The sequence below is a fragment of the Mastigoproctus giganteus genome, chromosome 8 (assembly GCF_048544385.1).
Source record: "Mastigoproctus giganteus isolate SK-2022 chromosome 8, ASM4854438v1, whole genome shotgun sequence".
NCBI lineage: Eukaryota > Metazoa > Arthropoda > Arachnida > Uropygi > Thelyphonidae > Mastigoproctus > Mastigoproctus giganteus.
This window is the reverse complement of record NC_143582.1, coordinates 112,876,581-112,897,158: the sequence shown is the minus strand read 5'-3', so window position 1 is coordinate 112,897,158 and position 20,578 is coordinate 112,876,581. Positions and strand designations below refer to the sequence as shown.

Here is a 20,578-nt window from a genome sequence, read left to right as displayed (position 1 = left end):
GATCATATTTTAACCAAATGTCCACGATATAGCCATGAACGTTTTATGTATTTTAATGTTTTTAATCATCTGACTGAGCCTTATACACTCAATCAGATTTTACCTGAAAACGACAATGTGTCAGCTGTTTTTAGATTTTTAAAATCAATAAATCTTTTTTCTTGTATTTAAATATAATTTTATTCTTTTTACATTTTTATAATAGTTTACTTAGTACATATTTATAATAGATTACCTAGTACATATTTATATTAGTATACATATTGACATAAATAATTAGGTCACTGAAATTTCTGCTGTTATGTTGAGTGAGACATTGTTTTAGATTGTAAACATATAATAAATCATTTCTGAGATATAAATCTTTAATTTTGGATACTTAACCATCTGGATGCCCTATATTTACGTGAGCAAGGATGTGAGGATCTGTGGTTATTTTTCAAAACCAAAAGGGGTCCGCAAGCATAAAAGTTTGGGGAACACTGATCTGAAGAATTGCCAAATATTAATAACTCTAGGTAAGTAAACCCTGCTATAAATTTGCTATAAATTACATACACTGCCCTGCCATTGCTGTGTGGACACCCCTTCATTGATAGTTGATCATGTCCTACCCAAACACCACATGCTAGACATAACTATAAATATGCTCATAGGCCTTCAAGGACAGAGCTGAACTGGTTGCTGCTTTAAAGGCCATATAGTGGAAAATGTCAGAGGATATTTACAAAAAATTGATGAAGAGTGTTCACACATCAACAGCAATATAGTATGCAGGATGCTGCATGATATGGGTTGCCCATAATCCAGGGAGGCCAGGGAGGATGGTTTCAGTACACATTAATTTTCCTGTAATTAAAGGTTATTTGTAGATATGCAAATGCCCAGTTATTAATGGTAAGGCATTAACATAAATTTATCTATGGCACCTAGACACTTATAATTGACCATTTATAATCAGAAATTTATAATAATAAGTTATACATGAAGTACAAACAATTATTGTTCCAGGTTTGTGGGGGGGAGGAGCTTTGATAGTAGCACAGAAATAGTAGTAGCCACTTGCATACCCGTGTGTTTGCTCATGTACAGATGAATGCTTTAATAATTGGTTATTATTGCCAAATTTTTCATGTACAGTTAAATCCTGGAAAAGCTGGCCATAATAGCCAATTTAGGACTGGCTGTGGTCCAGTGCTTAGTGTGTGCAACAACAAATAAGAAGGTTTCAGATTTGAGCCTACGCACTAACATGAACAATGCACAGCTCATCATGAACTCTGGCTCCAGGAAACTAAATAATAAAAACTCTAAGGCTTAATTAAACATGTATCAGGTCACAATCAGTATGTAAACTATTCTGGCCTTTGCTATTTAGAAAATAAACAGATTTTTTTTTTTTTTTTTTTTTTTTTTTAATAGTTCAGTTAGTAATTTTGAGTTGAGGGATAAGAAAAAAACCCCTTTTTTTTTTTTTAATGTGAGTTCTTTTTATCATAGTTTTCAATAACTAATGAGAGAAAAAAAAGATACTTCATTAATAGTATTTTTATTTACTTTTTTTTTTCCTTTAGACAAATGCATCAGGAAAATTTGAAATGAGAGTAAGCCGATCCACCATTCTAGAGGATTCATATCGGATTATCTCTGCCATAACTAGGGTGGAAATTCTTAGACATAAGCTTTGGGTAGAATTTGATGGTGAAGAAGTACTTGATTATGGTGGTGCATCAAGGGAGTGGTTCTACTTGCTATCTAAAGAGATGTTTAATCCTTATTATGGCCTTTTTGAATACTCTGCCATGTAAGCATTATTTTTATTTACACCACATTTCATAATGTTTTCCTAAATATTTCATAGTTTTCTTTTAGAAATTAGTGTAACTCCTGTTTAATTTATACTTGTATTTGAAATTTCATTCTGAATACTCATGATTCTTCATTTAAAAATTCATCTATGGCTATTATCTTTTACTTACAATGCTGTTATTTTTCACAAGTTTTTTTTTTTTTTTTGCTTAAACCTGATTTTTAATATAAATAAATACCTAAGGAGTTCAAAAATTTACATCCTCAGACAGCTGTCATTAGCCATTCTCAGGTAGAGAGCGAGAGAGTGGGTAGTTCCCCACACCTTAATTATTTCATGTTTTTCAGTTTGCACAACATGCATATTGGTCTGTGAACACACTGTGGCTAAATCCGGCAATACATTATTCTGCACTACCCATTTTCCACTCAGGAAATTGAGAAATTCTCCAGAAAACTTGAGAATTTGCAGATTTAGTTCTCAAATTGGCCATTCGCCAAATTGTGAAGAGCAGAGTTTTCACTTGAGAGTCATACATTTTTATTGTGCTTCAGCAACATCAAAAAGTTTGTTAAGGCATAGATTTGTCTACTTCCTATTTGTGATTAAGATTAATGACTAATTGATAACAGATATGATCAAAACGTTTAAGGCATTGAACTAATTTTCTGAAAACAATGAAGCTTACAAGCTAAATGTATGGGCCCCCCCTTAAAGACTTCAAAGGAGATCCATCTAACCATCACTGGGTATAGTGTCCTTGACAGTGTTTATACCAATTTCAATGCTTCTGCAACTTAAGGAAGCATTCCTGATAGGAGGAGTATTTTGAAATGGTTAATAGTTCCTGTGTTGAGTTCTGAATAACTTTGCGAGTAATGACAAATCCTTGATCCTGTAAGGGGCTTTAGGCTTGTTTGTTTGTTTGTTTGTTTGTTATTTGGTTTTTAGGAGCAGTTGCTCTGGGATAAGGCCATATTGCTCTGGGATATGCGGTGGTCATTCCCTGACCTTCCCGCATCCTCCGCATTTGGTGGTGACGGGCTCGAACCCAGATCTAATCAAGAAGCGTGTGCTACGCTCTGCTGCTCCTTCCCATCTGGCTACGGAGGCGCCGGGGCTTTAGGCATGGGAAACAAAAAAATCAGAGGGAGCTAAATCCAATGAGTATAGCAGATAGGGGACCAGATTGATTGAGGCTTCATAAGATATTCTTGGATGGAAAATGCAAGGTATGCAGGAGCATTGTCATGATGTAAGTGCCAGTTCCCTCAAGTTCACTTTTCCAGCCATTTTCTCTGAACAGCATTACACAATATCTGTTTTGTGGTAGTCCTGGTTCACTGTTTGACCATGCAAGGCAAATTCATAATGTGAGCCAAAAAATATGATAAACACAACCTTCACATTTGATTGAGATTATATTGCTTTTTGGGTCTTGGAGAAGACAGAGTCTTCCATTGCACAGATTGGGCCTTTGTTTCAGAGTATAGCCACACACTCACAATTCTTGGCTCTACAGTTTCCACCAACCATCATCATCATTGATTCCTTCATCTTGGAATCTTCAGTATTATTTATTGCATTCCAGATGTTATAACCTTCTCAGAATTCTTTCAAGATAGGCCCACCTGGTTTCATGAGTGATTAATCCTGTGAACGAATCCCATTCGCTGCTTTAAGAGCCAGAAGTACAGCCATTCTTAGGCGGCATGCTGTGCCGATGTGGTCTGCCCTATTTGTGGCTTTAAGGAACATTCCAAAAGATTGTATAGCTTCCACCACCCCTATTTGCCCAAACTGTAAAGGAAGCCATCCAGCATTCTGAAGCATGTGACCTTTGGAAAACAGAAAAAAAAAAAAAAAAAAAAAATCCAGAAATATAGAATGGAGCATGAAGTCATATTCTGAAGAAGAAAGATGTCTCCATAGTTATTTTGCCACCTGGCCAAAACTGTGCTAACATCCAAAAATAAACTTACAGTTAATGAGACCAGCAATACGCTGATCAGTATCCCAACTGATGCTATCTCAACCTTCCCCAAAACAACAAAATCAGTTATTGTTGAAAATCAGAAGTAAGTGAAACCATGCAGTAGCAACATGGAAATTTATGTTTAATCAGAGGATAAAGCGCAAAGTGTTTTAGGTCTGATGGCACTAGGGGTTTCTCCAACTCTGCATTGTGACTCTGTTTGTGTAACACAGAACTCTGTGAAGGCCAGTGGTTTACTAAAAAGTGTGTGTGTGTGTTGTTGTCTCTGACCTTTTAGTTGTTGGGCCCCCTAGTGGAAACCCCCCCATTTCACTTTGCCCCAAGGAGGCAGGTCAGACATTGTTTGCGAATTGTGTGTGTTCCCTGGTCAATTTGCCTGTTTTGCTGGATGAAAATTCTGAATTTCCAGGGGGAACTTGCTATCTATGCCTGATACTGACTAACTCGGCCATCGCATGGAAAAGCCCATAAAAGTTCCTCACATCATTGACGGAATTCAAACCTGGTCCTTTTCCACCAAGTGCAGGAAAGATTGTGATGATTCCACTGTGCTACTCCCACAGACCTACTCTGTACTTAAAGATAACAAGAAAATATTTCATCTATAGGGAACAGACAATCTGTTCCCTGAAAATGAAAAAATTTTTCATTTTCATTTTTTCATTTTCAAGATCTTGCAAGATCAAGTTCATTCTAAATGCTATTTACAATGAACTTGATCTTGCAAGGAACTAATCTTTCCCCTTTCTTTTTACAATTAGGAAGCTTCAGAAAATGCTTAGTCAGATGTCAGGTAAACTTTTGGACCTCTGGTTTAGAAACACTGATCTAATCCACCTAAAACAGTGAAGGCAGGCTACTTGAATTGTAAAGTATTGACCACTCATAACAAATTCCCTTAGGTGTTTCAAATGCCAAAAGTATGGGCATTCATGGCTGTCCTGGGTATCTTCAATTTGGGCCTCCTGTGGATCTGCAAAAGCAAGTTCCACAAAATTCCTGCAATGTTCAAACTGCAAAGATGACCTTTATGCATATTCAAAGGACTGTGACAACTGGAAAAGAAAAAAAACAAAAGTTTCAAAATTACAAAACCAAAACATAAGCATAAATTTGCCTACCTGCAAAAAACAAGTTTCATCTCTTCCAACAACCGAAGTAGAAAAAATCTCGATTCAAACTGATCTCTTGTTTTCTCCAAACATACTGTAGCAGACTGGGCTTGCTCAACTGTATCCCAAACAGGATCCACTTGTTCCATCAGTCTTCAGTCAAGCTGCCTACACTTCACTTGCAGCTCCACAAGATGCAGCCTACAGAACTCAGTTTATTCAAATGCACTAAACAAGTAGCAAGAAGATGCATCTGACAGAAAATATGAATACCAATGACATCGCAGATCAAGATGACATATTTGTGGAAATAAACCCTGAGGGTGCTATGGACACTTCCTTAAATTTTCTCAAAAAAATAGAAAGCAAAATTTTATCAACACAACACTTCGACTTCTTTCAGAAGCCGAAGTAAATCCTAAAACTAAATAATTCACACACTAATGCAATGGAATTTCCGTGGTTTCCACAAAAAATATAGATGGCATCCATGACCTCCTTGATAAGTTACCATTCTTCAGGTCTTCAAGAAATAAACCTGACTTCAAAGGAAGATGCTACTTCAATTATAGAAAAGCTTACACCACCAACTCAAATAGCACTCATGGAAGAGTAGCAGTCTTCATTGATTCTAAAATACCATCGCAGCACATTTCTCTACAAACTTTGGAAGCTGTAGCAGTATGCATCGTGACTAACATTGCCTCTTTTTCTCTCTCTCTCTCTCTCAACATTCATATTGTTTATGAGAACCTTAAAGGGAGGGCGCTGACTCTCTTTAAAAATTACAGCTGTGAGTTGCAGGCTCCGAAAAAATGATAAGTGTTTGCCTTTTTATTTACATAATTGTTATTTTATATTGTACTTAATGCGTAGTCTTATAGTTATAGTTACGCTGGTTATTTTTATTTTAATTTAGATAAACAGTTTTTGTAGATATATGTAATACTTAATATACGTAAAACCGTTATTTCGTTCGAATCTTGCAGCCATTGTTTTTTGTATATAGTGGTAGGGAATTCAAATTTTTAATTGAGGTAGTTAGATAGCTCTAACGTGTAAGTTATAGAGTAATACGCTTCACTGTTTCTATTAGATAGCATAGTATTGACATTTAATTAATTTAATTTATTGATTTTATTAATTTAAAGTATCATGCCCCAAACTAGATCAGCAAAGCAATGGGCACAAAGTGGCAAGAGTGCTGTGACTCGGAGGAGAACTGAGGAGGGCGATTCTCCAATGCATCAGAGCCTAAAAAAATGTGCGACTTGTGAAATGTTTGCCGAACTCTCTGGAACGGAACATGATATTGCCATGGGGGATGTCTTTGTGTGCGCGCGATGTAAGGAGTGTAAGGAAATCATGCGACAACTCAGCGTTGTTATGGGCCTATATGAGAGTTTGAAGGACAGGGTGGATGCCCTCGAAAGATCTAAATTGAGGGGCCCATCAAGCTCTCAACTGCCCACATCAACACCAAAGCTTGCACTTGGTCATCACGCAACACAGTGGTAACCCCCAAAGCAGAATGCACTGGTCCCACAGGAACTAGTAGTTGTTGGTGACTCTGTTGTCAGGGAAACGGGTAACATGCTTTGTAAAAAGGATAGGTGGAACAGGACCAGGGTATGTCTGCCGTGGGCAAAGGTTGATGACGTTGTAGAGCGGATATCATCTTTTAAGGGCACAAAATGTGATATAGTTGTACACGTTGGCACTAATGATATTAGGAGTAGGAGACCGGCAGAATTACTTAACAAGTACAGGTCACTGTTGAACAAAAGCCGAAAATTAGGGTTGAATTTGAAAGTGTCTACAATTCTGCCCAGACACGATAGGTGGGAGTATATGATGAGAGCCTCGTCGATCAATTCGGCCCTGGAAAGAATGTGCAAGGCTTAAGGGGTAGAATTTTTTTCAGCCTGGACTGTACTTGTTAACAGGAGAGACTGCTTCTATAGGGATGGGATACACTTAAATAGAAAGGGTGCAAGAATATTTGCTGATGCTATCAAGGCAGTGTTAGGTGGGTCGGAAAACTTATAGCTTGGGGGGAAACAAGGACTAATAGTTTAACAGTAGCATTAGGCAGAAGTGAAGGTGATTCTTGCACAACTTCTATCAGAATAAGTAGCGACCTGGAGTGTGGGGTGTTAGGGGTTTCAGGGACGGATGGCAGTCATCCTGAAATAGGTGGGTATATGGGATGTGTTAGGGTAACTAGGAATAGTAGTAGGAGCACGTATGCTTGCATGTATATCAATGCTAGAAGTGTAGTAAATAAATTTGATGAATTTGAAGTGTTGGTCAAGACATCAAAGGCGGATATTGTTGGGATAGCAGAGACGTGTCACACAGATATAAGGAATGCTGAACTGGAATTTAGGGAGTACAATGTGTATAGAAAGGATAGACAGGATAGAAAGGAAGGAGGTGTTATGCTCTTAATTAAGAAAAACATAAAATCAAAAGAAGTGCATCCAGTTGATATAGATGAACAGTGCACTGTTGAGTCAGTTTGGTGTGACATAAGCACTGCGAAAGCAAAAATAAGAGTAGGAGTGTGTTATAGGCCTAATGACTCGAATGAGTACAATGAACAGTTGTACAGAGAAATAGAGTGGGCTAGTAAATCAGAATGTCTTATAATGGGGGATTTTAACTTCCCAGATATTGACTGGAACTTGTGGGTTGGTCACTCACACACTAGTCAAACTTTTGTGGATTTATTGGATGATTGTTTTCTGCAGCAGCATGTTCGAGAGGCAACCAGAATGAGTTGCCTCTCGAACATGCTGTATATCATCTATACCAATACTCGAACATCATCTATATCAATACTCTTGATCTGGTTATCAGCAGTGGTCATTCGTGTATTAAGAATTTGCAGATAAAGGGACCACTAGGTGGCAGTGATCACAGTGTACTAATGTGGGATTTACTAAAAGATTTAATTACCATCAGGGGAAAAGGAAGGGGTTTTTGCTTCCGTAAAGGTGAGTACAGTAGTCTCCGACAGTTTAAATTCTGTACAGTGGGAACGCCGACCGGGCTAGCCGGGTGGGTAAAGCACCTGCCTGGCAACCCAAAGGTCGCGGGTTTGAATCCCGCCTCGGGCTTGGATCAAAGTACTGCAAAAAACCTTTGGAGGTGCACTGTGGCCACAGAAGCCGATGCGCCAATAACTACCAAAAAAAAAAAAAAAAACAGTGGGATCAACTGACGATGTTACCAACAGTAAATTCTAAGTGGGAAGCATTCAAGGAATTAATCGTGGATGCTACTAAAAGTTTCATACCTATTAAGAAATATTGTTCAAGGTTTAGGCCTAAATGGTTATCCAATGAACTAATGAGACTCGTACCAGAGAAGAAAAATGCATTGGATGCATATAAATTATCAAGCGACCCAGAAGCCTATGGCAGATATAAGCTAGTCTGTAATCAGGTCACAAAGGAGGTTAGACAGGCGAAGGCAGATTACGAGAAATCCTTAGCAAAAGATGCTAAGAAAAACAGCAAGGATTTCTTTACTTATATAAACTCTAAAAGGAAGGGGATGAATCTGATTGGACCACTTGACATCGATGGTTTGACTGTTGATGATCCTGCTCAGATAGCAAACAAACCGAATGAGTATTTTGCATCTACATTCACACATGAGGAATTATTAAGGTTTGAAAATGGCAGAAGGTTATCAAATTGTAGCAGGATACTTAATGATCTTGTAATAACTGAAAGCAAAGTGGAGGAGAAATTGTTGAAGTTAAACATAAGAAAAGCACCTGGGATGAATGGGATCTATCCAGTTATATTAAAGGAGGCAGCAAAGCAACTAAGCAAACCCTTAGCCATAATTATGAGAGCATCCTTGGACTCAGGGGAGGTTCCCACGGACTGGAGATGTGCAAATGTATCCCCAATTCACAAAGGGGATCGAAGGGTGACACGAGTAATTACAGACTAGTTAGTTTAACTTCCGTTCCGGGTGAAATAATGGAGTCACTGGTTAACGATGCATTGCAGGATCATCTAGACAAGACTGCAGCAATAATTCAGACATGGCTTGGGTTTGTTAAGGGAAAGTCTTGTCTTACAAATTTGATAGGATATTATGATGTGGTTACAAAGGAACGAACTGGATGCAAAAAATAATTTTGATATCATATATTTGGATTTCAGTAAAGCTTTTGACACTGTTGCGCATGGAAGACTATAGTACAAATTGGAGCAGAATGGTATTAAGGGTAAGTTGCTACAATGGATAAAAGGATGGTTAAGTGGGAGAAGACAGAAGGTGGTAATCACCTTCTGTCTTCTCCCACTTAACCATCCTTTTTAATCAATGGCAGTGTGCTACTGCAACAGTATCTAGATAATTTGGGCAGTTGGGCTAAGAAGAGGCAACTGAAGTTTAACCTTGACAAATGCAGAGTTCTGCACATGGGTAGAAGTAACCCTAGAGAAATGTACCAACTGTGTGGTACTACACTTAAGGTGGTAGAAAATGAAAAAGACCTGGGAGTAATTGTGCAGTCAAATATGAAGTTTTCTAAGCAATGCAGACAGGCTGTCAGGGCAGGTCATGGGGTTTTGTCAGTGATATATAATTTTGCTAGCAGGGAGGAGGTGATTGTCCCTCTGTATAAGGCAATGGTCAGGCCACGCCTTGAGTACTGCATACAGGTCTGGAGGCCTCATTTTAGGAAGGATGTAGATTTACTTGACCGTGTACAGAGAAGGGCAACAAGATTGGTGAGGGGAATGAAGGGATCCTCTTACCAAGAGAGGCTTAAGTTCTGCAAATTGCAGTGGCTGGAGACTAGACACCTGCGCAGTGATCTGATTGAGGTGTATAAGGCCTTGAATGGGTTGAGCACGCTGAATTCTGATGGGATCCTTCCACTTGTTCAGATTACGAACCTAAGGGGGCATAAATTCAAATTAAGAAAAGACAGATGTAGAATAGATGTGCAGAAATTTGCCTTTAGCCAGCGGGTGGTTAATTGCTGGAACAAACTTCCATCTGTCGTTATGGAAGTTGACAGGTTAAATAAATTTAAGGAGGAACTGGACAGGCATTTGGAGGGAATGGTGTGATCTTTTTTTTTTTTTTTTTGGCTGATGCTGCATAAGCTTATACACTTGCTTTCTTGCATCACATGCCACTACTACTACTACTACTACTATGAGGATCCTATCATTTAGATAAACAAGGATGAATAATAGAATGGCTACTTGACAAACAAAATCTCATCTTGCTTCATTCTGTTGCCCATACATATATCTACGTTTCCCAACAGTAACTGGCTCAGCAACTGACCTGCCTATATGTCACATCTGGTGAGTATGGGCTTGGCAAACCCAGGGTCCTGTGCTGGATAACACCATTCTTCTCTTTCTTGCTTTCTTGGTGATTCCCTTCTACTTCTCTCTCTCTCTCAGGGTAATGCAGGAATTTTTTGGCTGGTGCAGCATAAGCCTCAGGCTTCCTTGCACCATATGGCTAATAATAATAATGTTCTTCAGCTATGTATCCACTTTTTGATTGGGCAGTTAGTGAGGATATACTTCCTGTAATCTGAATTCTACTAAGAAATAACACTTCCCCAATTGAAACCCTAGTGAAGTAGTTTTTCTGAATGCCGACCGGATATGGATACAAATAGTGCCATACTGAATGAGCAAATTGTGTCCTCTCAATCTGTAGACGATACTGTTATATGCATTACAAATGAAACACCAGCCGCAGATAAAGCTGCAGTTCTGCAGTCTACTTATGACTCTCATGGGCATTGTTCTTTCTAATGCCGTAGACCCAAAAAAAAAAAAAAAAAGCATTGGGTCTTGAAATATCTCACCACTGATAATCTTATTAATTACAAAAATGCTATAGGAAAGCCTGATATATTCAATGTAAAGGCAAAAGAGAATTTTGGGCATCCTTCTCTTCCACCATCAATAAAAACATGACTGGGTAATATGGAATGAAAACAGACAGTTTAATGGTAAATCCCTAGCCATACCAACTCCATAATACTCCATCTTGTCCTGGCATTGACAAGAATTAACCACTGTGGACAAAACTGCAAATGCTCTAGCTAAAACATTTTGCACGGTCATCAGCTACATCTTGCATCATTTGCCACTACTAATATAATGCGATTACTAAATCTACCACCACCAAAAGTATACCAATTTTATCAACTCATTGAATGCCTTATCAGCAATGAGATGTAATTATCATCCAGTCTTGACCCGTCTACAACAGAGGCTACATAACCTTTTAAAATCAGACTTTTTTATGTGCTTCTGCTGAATCCCCAGCCATATTTGGATCATGTAAAATGATTTGGCTGATATCAAAGCCAAATCAGCAAATCCCACAAATAACTTTGACCTGTCAGTCCCCTATACAAACTGCAGGAAAATTATATATAAAATGCCAAATTTCGAATGGCAAGCTTTGTGGCATAGACAGATTAGATTATATTATATTATATCAAGCCCGTAACTGAAATGTGGGAGTCCACACTATATATGAATCATAAAGAGGAAGTTGTTCTTGGTTGACTTGGCTCAGGGCTAGAAACTCTCCTACGTGCATTCCCTGTAACACCATTTTAATTGTACAGCATATTTTATGTGATGGGTAATTTTACCGATAAACATGGGTAAAGGTGGAAATTTATGTTTTCAACTTTTACCTGTCTCTGACTGAGCCTTATACACTCACTCAGATTTTATGGGACAATAACTTGTGTAAACTTTTTATATTTTTATGAAATGCTAATTTGTATCACTATATGTAATAATTTGATACAAATGAACTTATTTTTATATTGTATTTTTTATGAGTTAAACATTTAAAATTTGCAGAAATTCTTTTATTCTTATAAGATTATCAGATCTTGTCACAATGTAAACCTTAGTCACCAATGTACCATTAAAAACTGTATAAACCAACTATTCAACCTCTTGGTCTGATGGATAGGATTCAGGCTGGTGGCACTGTGGGTATGGTGTTTGGTTAGCCCAACCTTGTCAGTCCTGAGCACATTTACAGACAGTTCTTGCTTTACGAGTTACCGGGTTTACGAGGTTTTTTTTTTTTTTTTTTTTTTCCAAGTATCAACAAAATCGAAAATATTAATTGCAATAAATGAATGTTAAACATTCATAAATACCACATTTCAAACCACCCACGTAGCTATATAATACAGTGTACACTGCTTTACAATATTAATCCATTACCATCGTATCGCGAAAATATTGGGTTAACATTGACACATTAGTTTTTTGGTAATTCATTCCATCACCTCAGGCACCTCCGCAGCCAGGTGGGAAGGAGCAGCGGTGCGTAGCACACGCTCCTTGATTAGACCGGGGTTCGAGCCCGTCACCACCAAATACGGAAGATGCGGAAAGGTCAGGAAATGACCACCGCATCTCCCGGAGCAATATGGCCTTAGTTGCTAATGCTCCTAAAAACCAAATAACAAACAAACCATCACCTCAGAAGCTCAGATTTTCGCTATATAACTCCCTCAAAGGTCGTTTTTATAGTGTAAATTGCATTAGTTACCAATTCTAGTCATTAAACGCATTACACTTTCATCGTTATCATATGTTATAAGAACCAATTTTGAACAGCTTTGCGATATTTTTCTAAAGCACATTTCTGGAAGCCACGACCATAAAACAATAAAAACAATTTGCACTTTCCGGTTTATTAGTCTTTTATGTTATTGCATTTCTGAAAATACCAATAGCTGGAATTTGTAGGTTTTTACATTATTATGATGAAATGTGTTTGCCCTTTAGTGAAATCTTCAATTGTATAAAAAACAGATGAAATAGTATACATGATGGTACAACAATTAGATGAGAAATCATTGATATCGTTACTCTTGTTGTATAACAGGATATATCTAGAAGATTCCTTTCCGAATCAGTGGTGTCATGCAATAGTCTTAGCCTTTCTAAAACCAAATAAAGATCCCACAAATCTGAACCACTATCGCCCAATAGCCTTAACTAGCTGCCTTGGAAAAATACTTAAAAAATGGTAAATGCCCGACTAATATGGTTTTTAGAAACCCATAACTTATTAAATACAGTGGTTCAGAAAGAACCACTGTATTTAATAAGTTCTTTCTGAACCACATCTTAATGTGGTTCAGAAAGAACAGATCCACTTTAGACTTAATGATTAAAGCAGAAAACAACATTTAGTAATGATATATTTTGATCTAGAAAAGGCGTACAACACTGCATGGAGATATGTAATACTTAAGAGTCATTTATAACTTTGGAATGAGAGGACATCTTCCAGTATATATCCGAAATTTTTTGCAACAATGAACTTTTCAAGTTAGGATATTAACCACACTATCGCATGTCTTTATACAAGAAGGAGTGCCACAGGGATCAGTACTCAGTGGTATCCTGTTTGCCATAAAAATCCACTCAATAGCTAAACAAATACAGAGTACCTTGGATGCAACACTTTATGTTGATGATTTCAGCATTTCTTGTCACTCAAAAAATATGCGAATAATAGAACACCAACTGCAATCAACAATCAATAAAGTAATAGCATGGACCCAAAACAATGGCTTCCAACTCTCTAAGTAAAAGACAGTTGGAATACACTTTTGTCGGAAAAGAAACTTACACCCAGACCCAGAACTAAAGCTAAGAGAACAACTAATCCCAATAACATCCAGCACAACTTTTCTTGCACTAACCCTTGATAAGAAATTGACCTTTTTTAGATCATATAAAACACCTTAGAACAAACTGTCTAAAGAAATTGAATATCCTAAGAGTCATATCTGCAACGAAGTGGGGAGCAGACAGGTATGCTTTCTTACATCTGTATAGAATCTTGATAAGATCCAGACTCAATTACAGAGCACCAGTTTACAGCTCTGCAAGACCCAGTGCCTTAAGATGGTTAGATCCTATACACCATAATGCACTACATATAGCCCTAGGAGCATATCATACTTCTCCAGTCCAATGTCTCTATGCTGTAGCCTATGAACCACCACTCCACCTCAGAAGACAAGTACTACTTTTATCTTATGCAGTTAAAATAAAGCGTATTCCAAATCATCCTGTGTAAAAAAACATTATATTTGCCAATATGGGAAAATATGTACAGAATACATCCAACAGCAAACAAACCAGGAAACATACGTGTCAAGGGGCTACTTCCAATTAAACCAGTTTTAAAACAGTGGAAAACCGGTGCAAGACAGGTCCGAAAAGAAGAAGTAACCCTTGCCAGCTTAAGGATAGGATAAAAAAAAAAAGTAAAGTGCAGCCATTATCAACCCACTGCAGGATGGAAGCCTCCTCAACAATTCATGCTGAGGGAAATGGACCATAATCTGCCACGCTGGTCCAGTGCGGGTTGGCAGATCGACCGTATTCAGCAATCAGGGTCTTGAAGGATACGCATATCTTACTCACTCCTATCCACTTAGAGCCGAAGAACTGCCTCTGTGTAATCAGTGCCATGCACAACAAACGGTTAAACATTTACTAGTAAATGTTTAACTGTTTAGATGGTCCAGCTTTAAGTCTAAAACTAATATTCAAGATGCTTTTGTTTTGGAAAACATTTTAAGTGAAGAAAGTAATATACAAGAAATCTTTCACTGCCTAAGATTAATAGACTTGTATAATCAGAAATGAATACAATTGAACTTCATCTCCAAATAAAGTCAGGCATTAATTTGAACTACTATTGCAAGAGACCACACTTGAAAATTACAACTTGCACTACTATAAGGCCATAAAGATCTAACCCACTATGCTGTTTAAGTATCACACCCACAAATGGTGACCTGTCATGGTGCCCTTGCATTCATTTAATGTGTCCTAAACAACCACAAAATTACAATATGTTCAGATCTTTACTCCCATCATGTTCTCTTTATTAAGCTCACAAAACCCCATACAGGAAGATAAATCAGCTGTCACTTCTATATGTATACCACCTGCAGTCCCCACCTCTTCCAAAACCTGGTGAACGGAAACTGCAAAAATCCAAAATGCATTCCTCACAAAAGAAATACAGTGGATCCCTGCTTTACGATATTAATCCATTCCAGATAAGCCATCGTATCATGAACATATCGTAACGTGATCCCAATAACACATTGTTTTTTGGTAATTTGTTCCAAGGCCTCGGAAGTTGAAATTTTGCCATATAACTGAGCTATTTATCTCACTAAAAGGCGATTTTTATAATGGAAATTACAGTAAACCCACGCTATTTGCAGGGGTTACGTTCCTGAGAAATGCCATGAATACTGAGTCATGGCTCCCATAGTAATAAAGGGGTTCCGTTCCAAAGTATGAAATATATAAGAAAAACTAGTCTAAAATTTTGTCTATGTATGTATTATAGGTACCTTCATAATGTGACTATGTTCATAGACAGTACATGGTGAAATGCAAGCATAAGGCATCGAAATGAAAATAAGAAACAATTTAATATTAAATGTAATATTTATTAGAAATTTCAAACAAATCTTTCAATCCAGCGCCTTTGCTATAGCTAAAAAAACTTATCCTGCCAGTTCTATCACCAGTTTCGCTAAAGTGTTGATAAAGGTGTTTTGCTTTTCACGAATGATGAGTGGACTTATGGGAATTTTATTTTGAGTTTGGTCTTCTATCCACGGATTTAAAGCTTTGTCCATTTTTTTCTAATTTAACATCACGAGTTAGCATTAGCATTAGTAGAGGCATTTGATGCAAGAAAGCAAGCTTATGCAGCATCAGCCAAAAAAAAAAAACCCCACTTCCACTTCACCCCTCTGTTCGTTCAAAATACCTGTCCAGTTGAGCCTTAAACTTATTTAGGCTATCAACCTCCACTACAAGGGATGGAAGTGTATTCCACCAACCAACCACCCGCTGGCTAAAGGCAAATTTCCGCACGTCTATCCTACATCTGTCTTTCCTCAATTTGAATTTATGCCCTCTCAGGTGATTATTCTGAGCTAGAGGAAGAATCCCATCAGCATTGAGCATGCTCAAACCATTCAATGCTGATGGGATTCTTCCTCTAGCTCAGAATAATCAGAGCAAATTTTTGAAGCAATTAGCACGTTTTCACGGACGCTACGGCGGATTTTTTCTTCCAATTTCTTGATTGATCGTACCGTTGATTTATTGATTTTATAATGTTGTGCCACTGACGAAACACTTTCACCATTAGAAATTTTGTCTAATAACTCAATTTTACTCGCTAATGTCATCACCTTCTTTGTTCTTTTCACAATTCCCTTGTTATTCATAGTCATATTTTTGTAGGGGTTAGAAAAGAATTTGTCCACAATAAAGTCACTTTCTTCCATTAACACACTCGAAAAAGTCTGTTTACACTAACACACTGCAAAACGGTAGATTTTTTACTTTTGTAAGCATGTAAATTGATAAATTTATTCAATTTTTAAGCATATAAATTAAAAGCAAATGACGAAACCTTCCATGAAAGCGCATAACACATACTGAACAAGGATTAGCGAGAAACATCCACACTCGCGATTTTGTCACCCTTCTCCTCCCACCCACTGAGCGCTGTTTTGACCGGGAAAGATGGTTTTAGCCACGCCCATGTTTTTTTATGGCGGAAAATGTTCACGGCGATTTAAAATTCACATTTTTTTAGGTTTCATTTTATATTAAATCAGCAAGCGCGAATACGCGAAACCGCGAATACAGATACCGCGAATACCGGGGGTTTGCTGTATACATATTGATTTAAAAAAATGATTAAAACTAATATATTGATTAAAGTACAACCCAAAAAAATCACTTCAACTAAAGGATGCAAAAAACGCATGGCCAAATGCTGCTATTGGCTGAAAGGAAGGACCACATCCGGTCAGAGCCAATCGTAAGCAAGCCCATCCCATCATAAAGTGAAATAAGTAGGTGTCAGTTATCACGATCACTGGTTAGTGGAATCAGCTGCTTTAATTTCATAAAACCAATTCAAATCATTCACTTTCATTGTTATCATATGTTTGGTTATGAGAATCAATTTTGAACGTATTTGTAATATTTTTTTAAAGCACATTTCTGGAGGTCACTACCATAAAACAATAAAAACAATTTGCAGTTTCCGGTTTATTGGACTTTTCTGTTAGTGCAATCTATTATAAACGAGTAGTAAACTCTGTCTTATTCCATTTGCGATAATATCGATAGCTGGAATTCTGTGCGAGTTTTTATGGTGAAATTTTTCCCCTTCCTCTTCAATCATATAAAAAACAAATATATTTTCAGAATCTTCTCTTCATTCCTATTTTTTAAGCTTCGTAAACTTGTTACTCCGTATCTCTACTTGCTCATATGAAGTTAGTTGCAATTTGCCTCTGAGGTGTTCTTTGTTATTGATTGCTTACGTTTTTTACTGTTTTAAATTTTACAACCCCCCTTCCCCAAAAAAAAAAAAAAAAATGTTAGTGAACAGAAATACCAACCAGTTAGTATGTACATATTGCAGTACGTATCAATTAAGCTATGTACGTAAACATAAATTTATTTTTATTTTGCTAACCTGCCGAAAATATTCTTCCTATTTTCATGTATCATTTAATTTTGTTAATTGGTAATATAATACAGTGTAAATTTGTGATCTTTACATTTATAGCCTCTGGATAATGTTCCTGCTATTTTAGCTTATTAGATTTGCCGTTTAATAGAATTAAAATTCAATTCGCAAACATAATCACAGTGACCGGCACTTACCACATATTGTATAGTGAACGGTATTTTATTATGGAGAGTCCATCGTAAAGCGATTTGATCATACACTGAACCAATCGTAAAGCTGGGGTCCACTGTATATATATATATATATATTGAGGTGAAGAAGATACCGGTTGACTCAGTCTTTGAACTTTGAACTCTTTGCAGAGGAGTCAGGATAGCATTGATATGCCCACAAAAAAGATAAATCGAAAAATGAGAACAATAAGCTCTCAGCATTAGAAGCTACAGGATGGATCCACTAAGCCGAAGCGATGGCCAAATTCCTGTTGTGGATTCCAGTGAAATACAGATGAATACATCAATGGACATAACACTCTACGGATTAGTGGTGACATCATTGGTGGGGAGGGGCTCTATCCTAGAGCATGTACTGTTGACAGTCACCTTTCCATTTTAAATGTAGCTAGTAACACTTTTTCTACATGCCTAACCTATGTTTTCTGCCATTGATCATTTTTCTTTTCTCCCTTTCTCTCTTCCTCTTATTTACTTGGAAATTAGAATTGATCACTTCCCTGTGATGAGTTCCCTACTTAGTAGCAGACCGTGTTTTCCTTTTAGGTTAATACAATGGAAGGTTGATCAGGATGACTGGATTGCCTTTCAATATCTGTCAGATTTTCTCATAACTGCAGTTCATGAGCAGCCTATCATTGATGCAGTTATGTACATCACAGAAAATTGTTGTTCAGGCAGCTGAAATGCAATTCAGAAAACATCTCCCTAGTTTCCACCATTTCCAAATCATGTTGGACTGCAGAAAGCACAGCATCAAAAAAAGGCACAAAACAAAGTTTGGAGGATAATCCTGGTGAGGTCCACTATCACTAATTTCATAGCCTTTAAATGCAAATGCAAAAGCATATTATATCTGAGAGCCAAAAGGAATTTTGGATCCATTTTAAATCCTCTATTACCCAATCATTTGCCACCTTTCGTTGATCCCATAATATAATGGATACTCTATTGCTGATTCAACTGCAATATCCATTGCTCTTGGGTGAAGCATACTCTGACTTTGTAATGTTTTATTCTACCTGGTATTCCTGGTGTTGAACTGGAAAAATAAAAAAAAAAAAAAAAAAACATACTTAATATCACATCAAAGGATTTTTACCTATTTACCATATGAGTAATTAGGCAATTGCCATTGGAACAGATGGCATCCATTATGAAATGATTAAGCAGCTTTTTACCAGTATCTATGGATTGGCAGGCAGGTGTTGCTTGGTTAAGACATAGACTTCTATAGCTGCTGCAAGCTGATAAGCTTTCATTTAAATTTTATCGTATTTTTGATTAGTTGTGTATCAATTTGTATTTTACAAATAGATTATCATCAGCATCAGCCAAAAAAAAAAAAAAAAAAAAAACTTCCACTTCACCACTCCGTTCGTTCGAAATACCTGTCCAGCTGAGCCTTAAATATATTTAGGCTATCACCTCCACAACAGGGGATGGAAGTCTGTTCCACCAACCAACTACCCGCTAGCTAAAGGCAAATTTCCACACATCTATCCTACATCTGTCTTTCCTCAATTTGAATTTATGCCCTCTCAGGTGATTATTCTGAGCAAGAGGAAAAATCCCATCAGCATTGAGCATGCTCAAACCATTCAAGACTTTATACACCTCTATCAGGTCACCTCGATGTTTCCTAGTCTCGAGACCCTGTAATTTGCAAAACTTGAGCCTTTCTTCGTAAGAGCAGCCCTTTGTTCTATTCACTAATCTTGCTGCCCTTCTCTGTACTCGTTCCAGCAGCTCTACATCCTTCTTGAAATGAGGCCTCCAGACCTGTATACAGTACTCAAGGTGTGGCCTGACCATTGCCTTATGCAAGGGAATAATCACCTCCTTTTCCCTGCTAGAAAAATTCCTGTATATCATTGACAAGACACCTTGAACTACTCTTGCAGCCCATCTGCACTGCTCAGAGAACTTCATATCTGCCTGCACAATTACCCTCAGGTCCTTTTCATTCTCTACCATCACCACACAGTTGATATTTTGCTCTGGGGTTGCGGTTTCCCATATGTAGTACTTTAAATTGGTCAATGTTAAACTTCATTTGCCACCTCTCATCCCATCTGCTCAACCTTTCCAGATCCTGTAGCAACAGCATAGCGTCAGTAGTGTCCTTAATAACCCTGCCAACCTTTGTATCGTCTGCAAACTTGGACATTAAGCTTGATATAGCATCATCAATATTATTTATATTTACAAGAAAGGCACCTGGGGTGGATGGATAGATCCCATCCACCCCAGGTGCCTTTCTTGTGTTTATCTTCAACAATTTCTCCTCCACTTTACTCTCAGTTATTATAAGATTATCTACAGAAAACAATAATGGACCCAACACTGAACCTTGAGGGACTCCACTAATAACATTAGTCCATGATGAGCAGTGTCCATTGATTACCACTCTCTGTCTTCTCCCCCTCAACCACCCCTTTATCCATAGCAGCAATTTGCCTCCAATGCCACACTGCTCCAATTTGTGCAGCAGTCTTCCATGTGCAACAGTATCAAAAGCCTTTCTAAGATCCAAGTATATAATATCAAAGTTATTCCCTGCATCCAGTTCTTTTGTGACTGCATCATAGTATCCAGTCGAATTGGTCAGGCAAAACTTCCCCTTAACAAAACCATGCTCTGTCCGAGCTATAACTGAAGTCTTGTCTAGATGATCCTGCAGTGCTTTTTTAACCAGTGCCTCCATTAATTTTCCTGGAACAGAAGTTAAACTCACAAGTCTATAATTACTTGTGTCAGCCTTTGATCCTCCTTTGTGAACTGGGGTCACATTTGCACATCTCCAGTCTATGGGTACCTCCCCTGAGTCCAAGGAAGTTCT

At 37.6% G+C, this 20,578-nt stretch overlaps 1 protein-coding gene across 3 annotated transcripts in view; it reads left to right on the top strand.

Annotated features, from left to right (window-relative positions):
* The window catches only part of Nedd4 (E3 ubiquitin-protein ligase Nedd4), an 811,340-nt gene that overhangs the window by 499,599 nt on the left and 291,163 nt on the right, over window positions 1–20,578 (top strand). For all 3 annotated transcript variants that reach the window (XM_090378867.1, XM_090378869.1, XM_090378870.1), the window contains one exon: window positions 1,575–1,804. In XM_090378867.1, coding sequence (XP_090234993.1) covers window positions 1,575–1,804 — 230 coding nt within the window. The remainder of the gene's footprint in view (window positions 1–1,574; window positions 1,805–20,578) is intronic.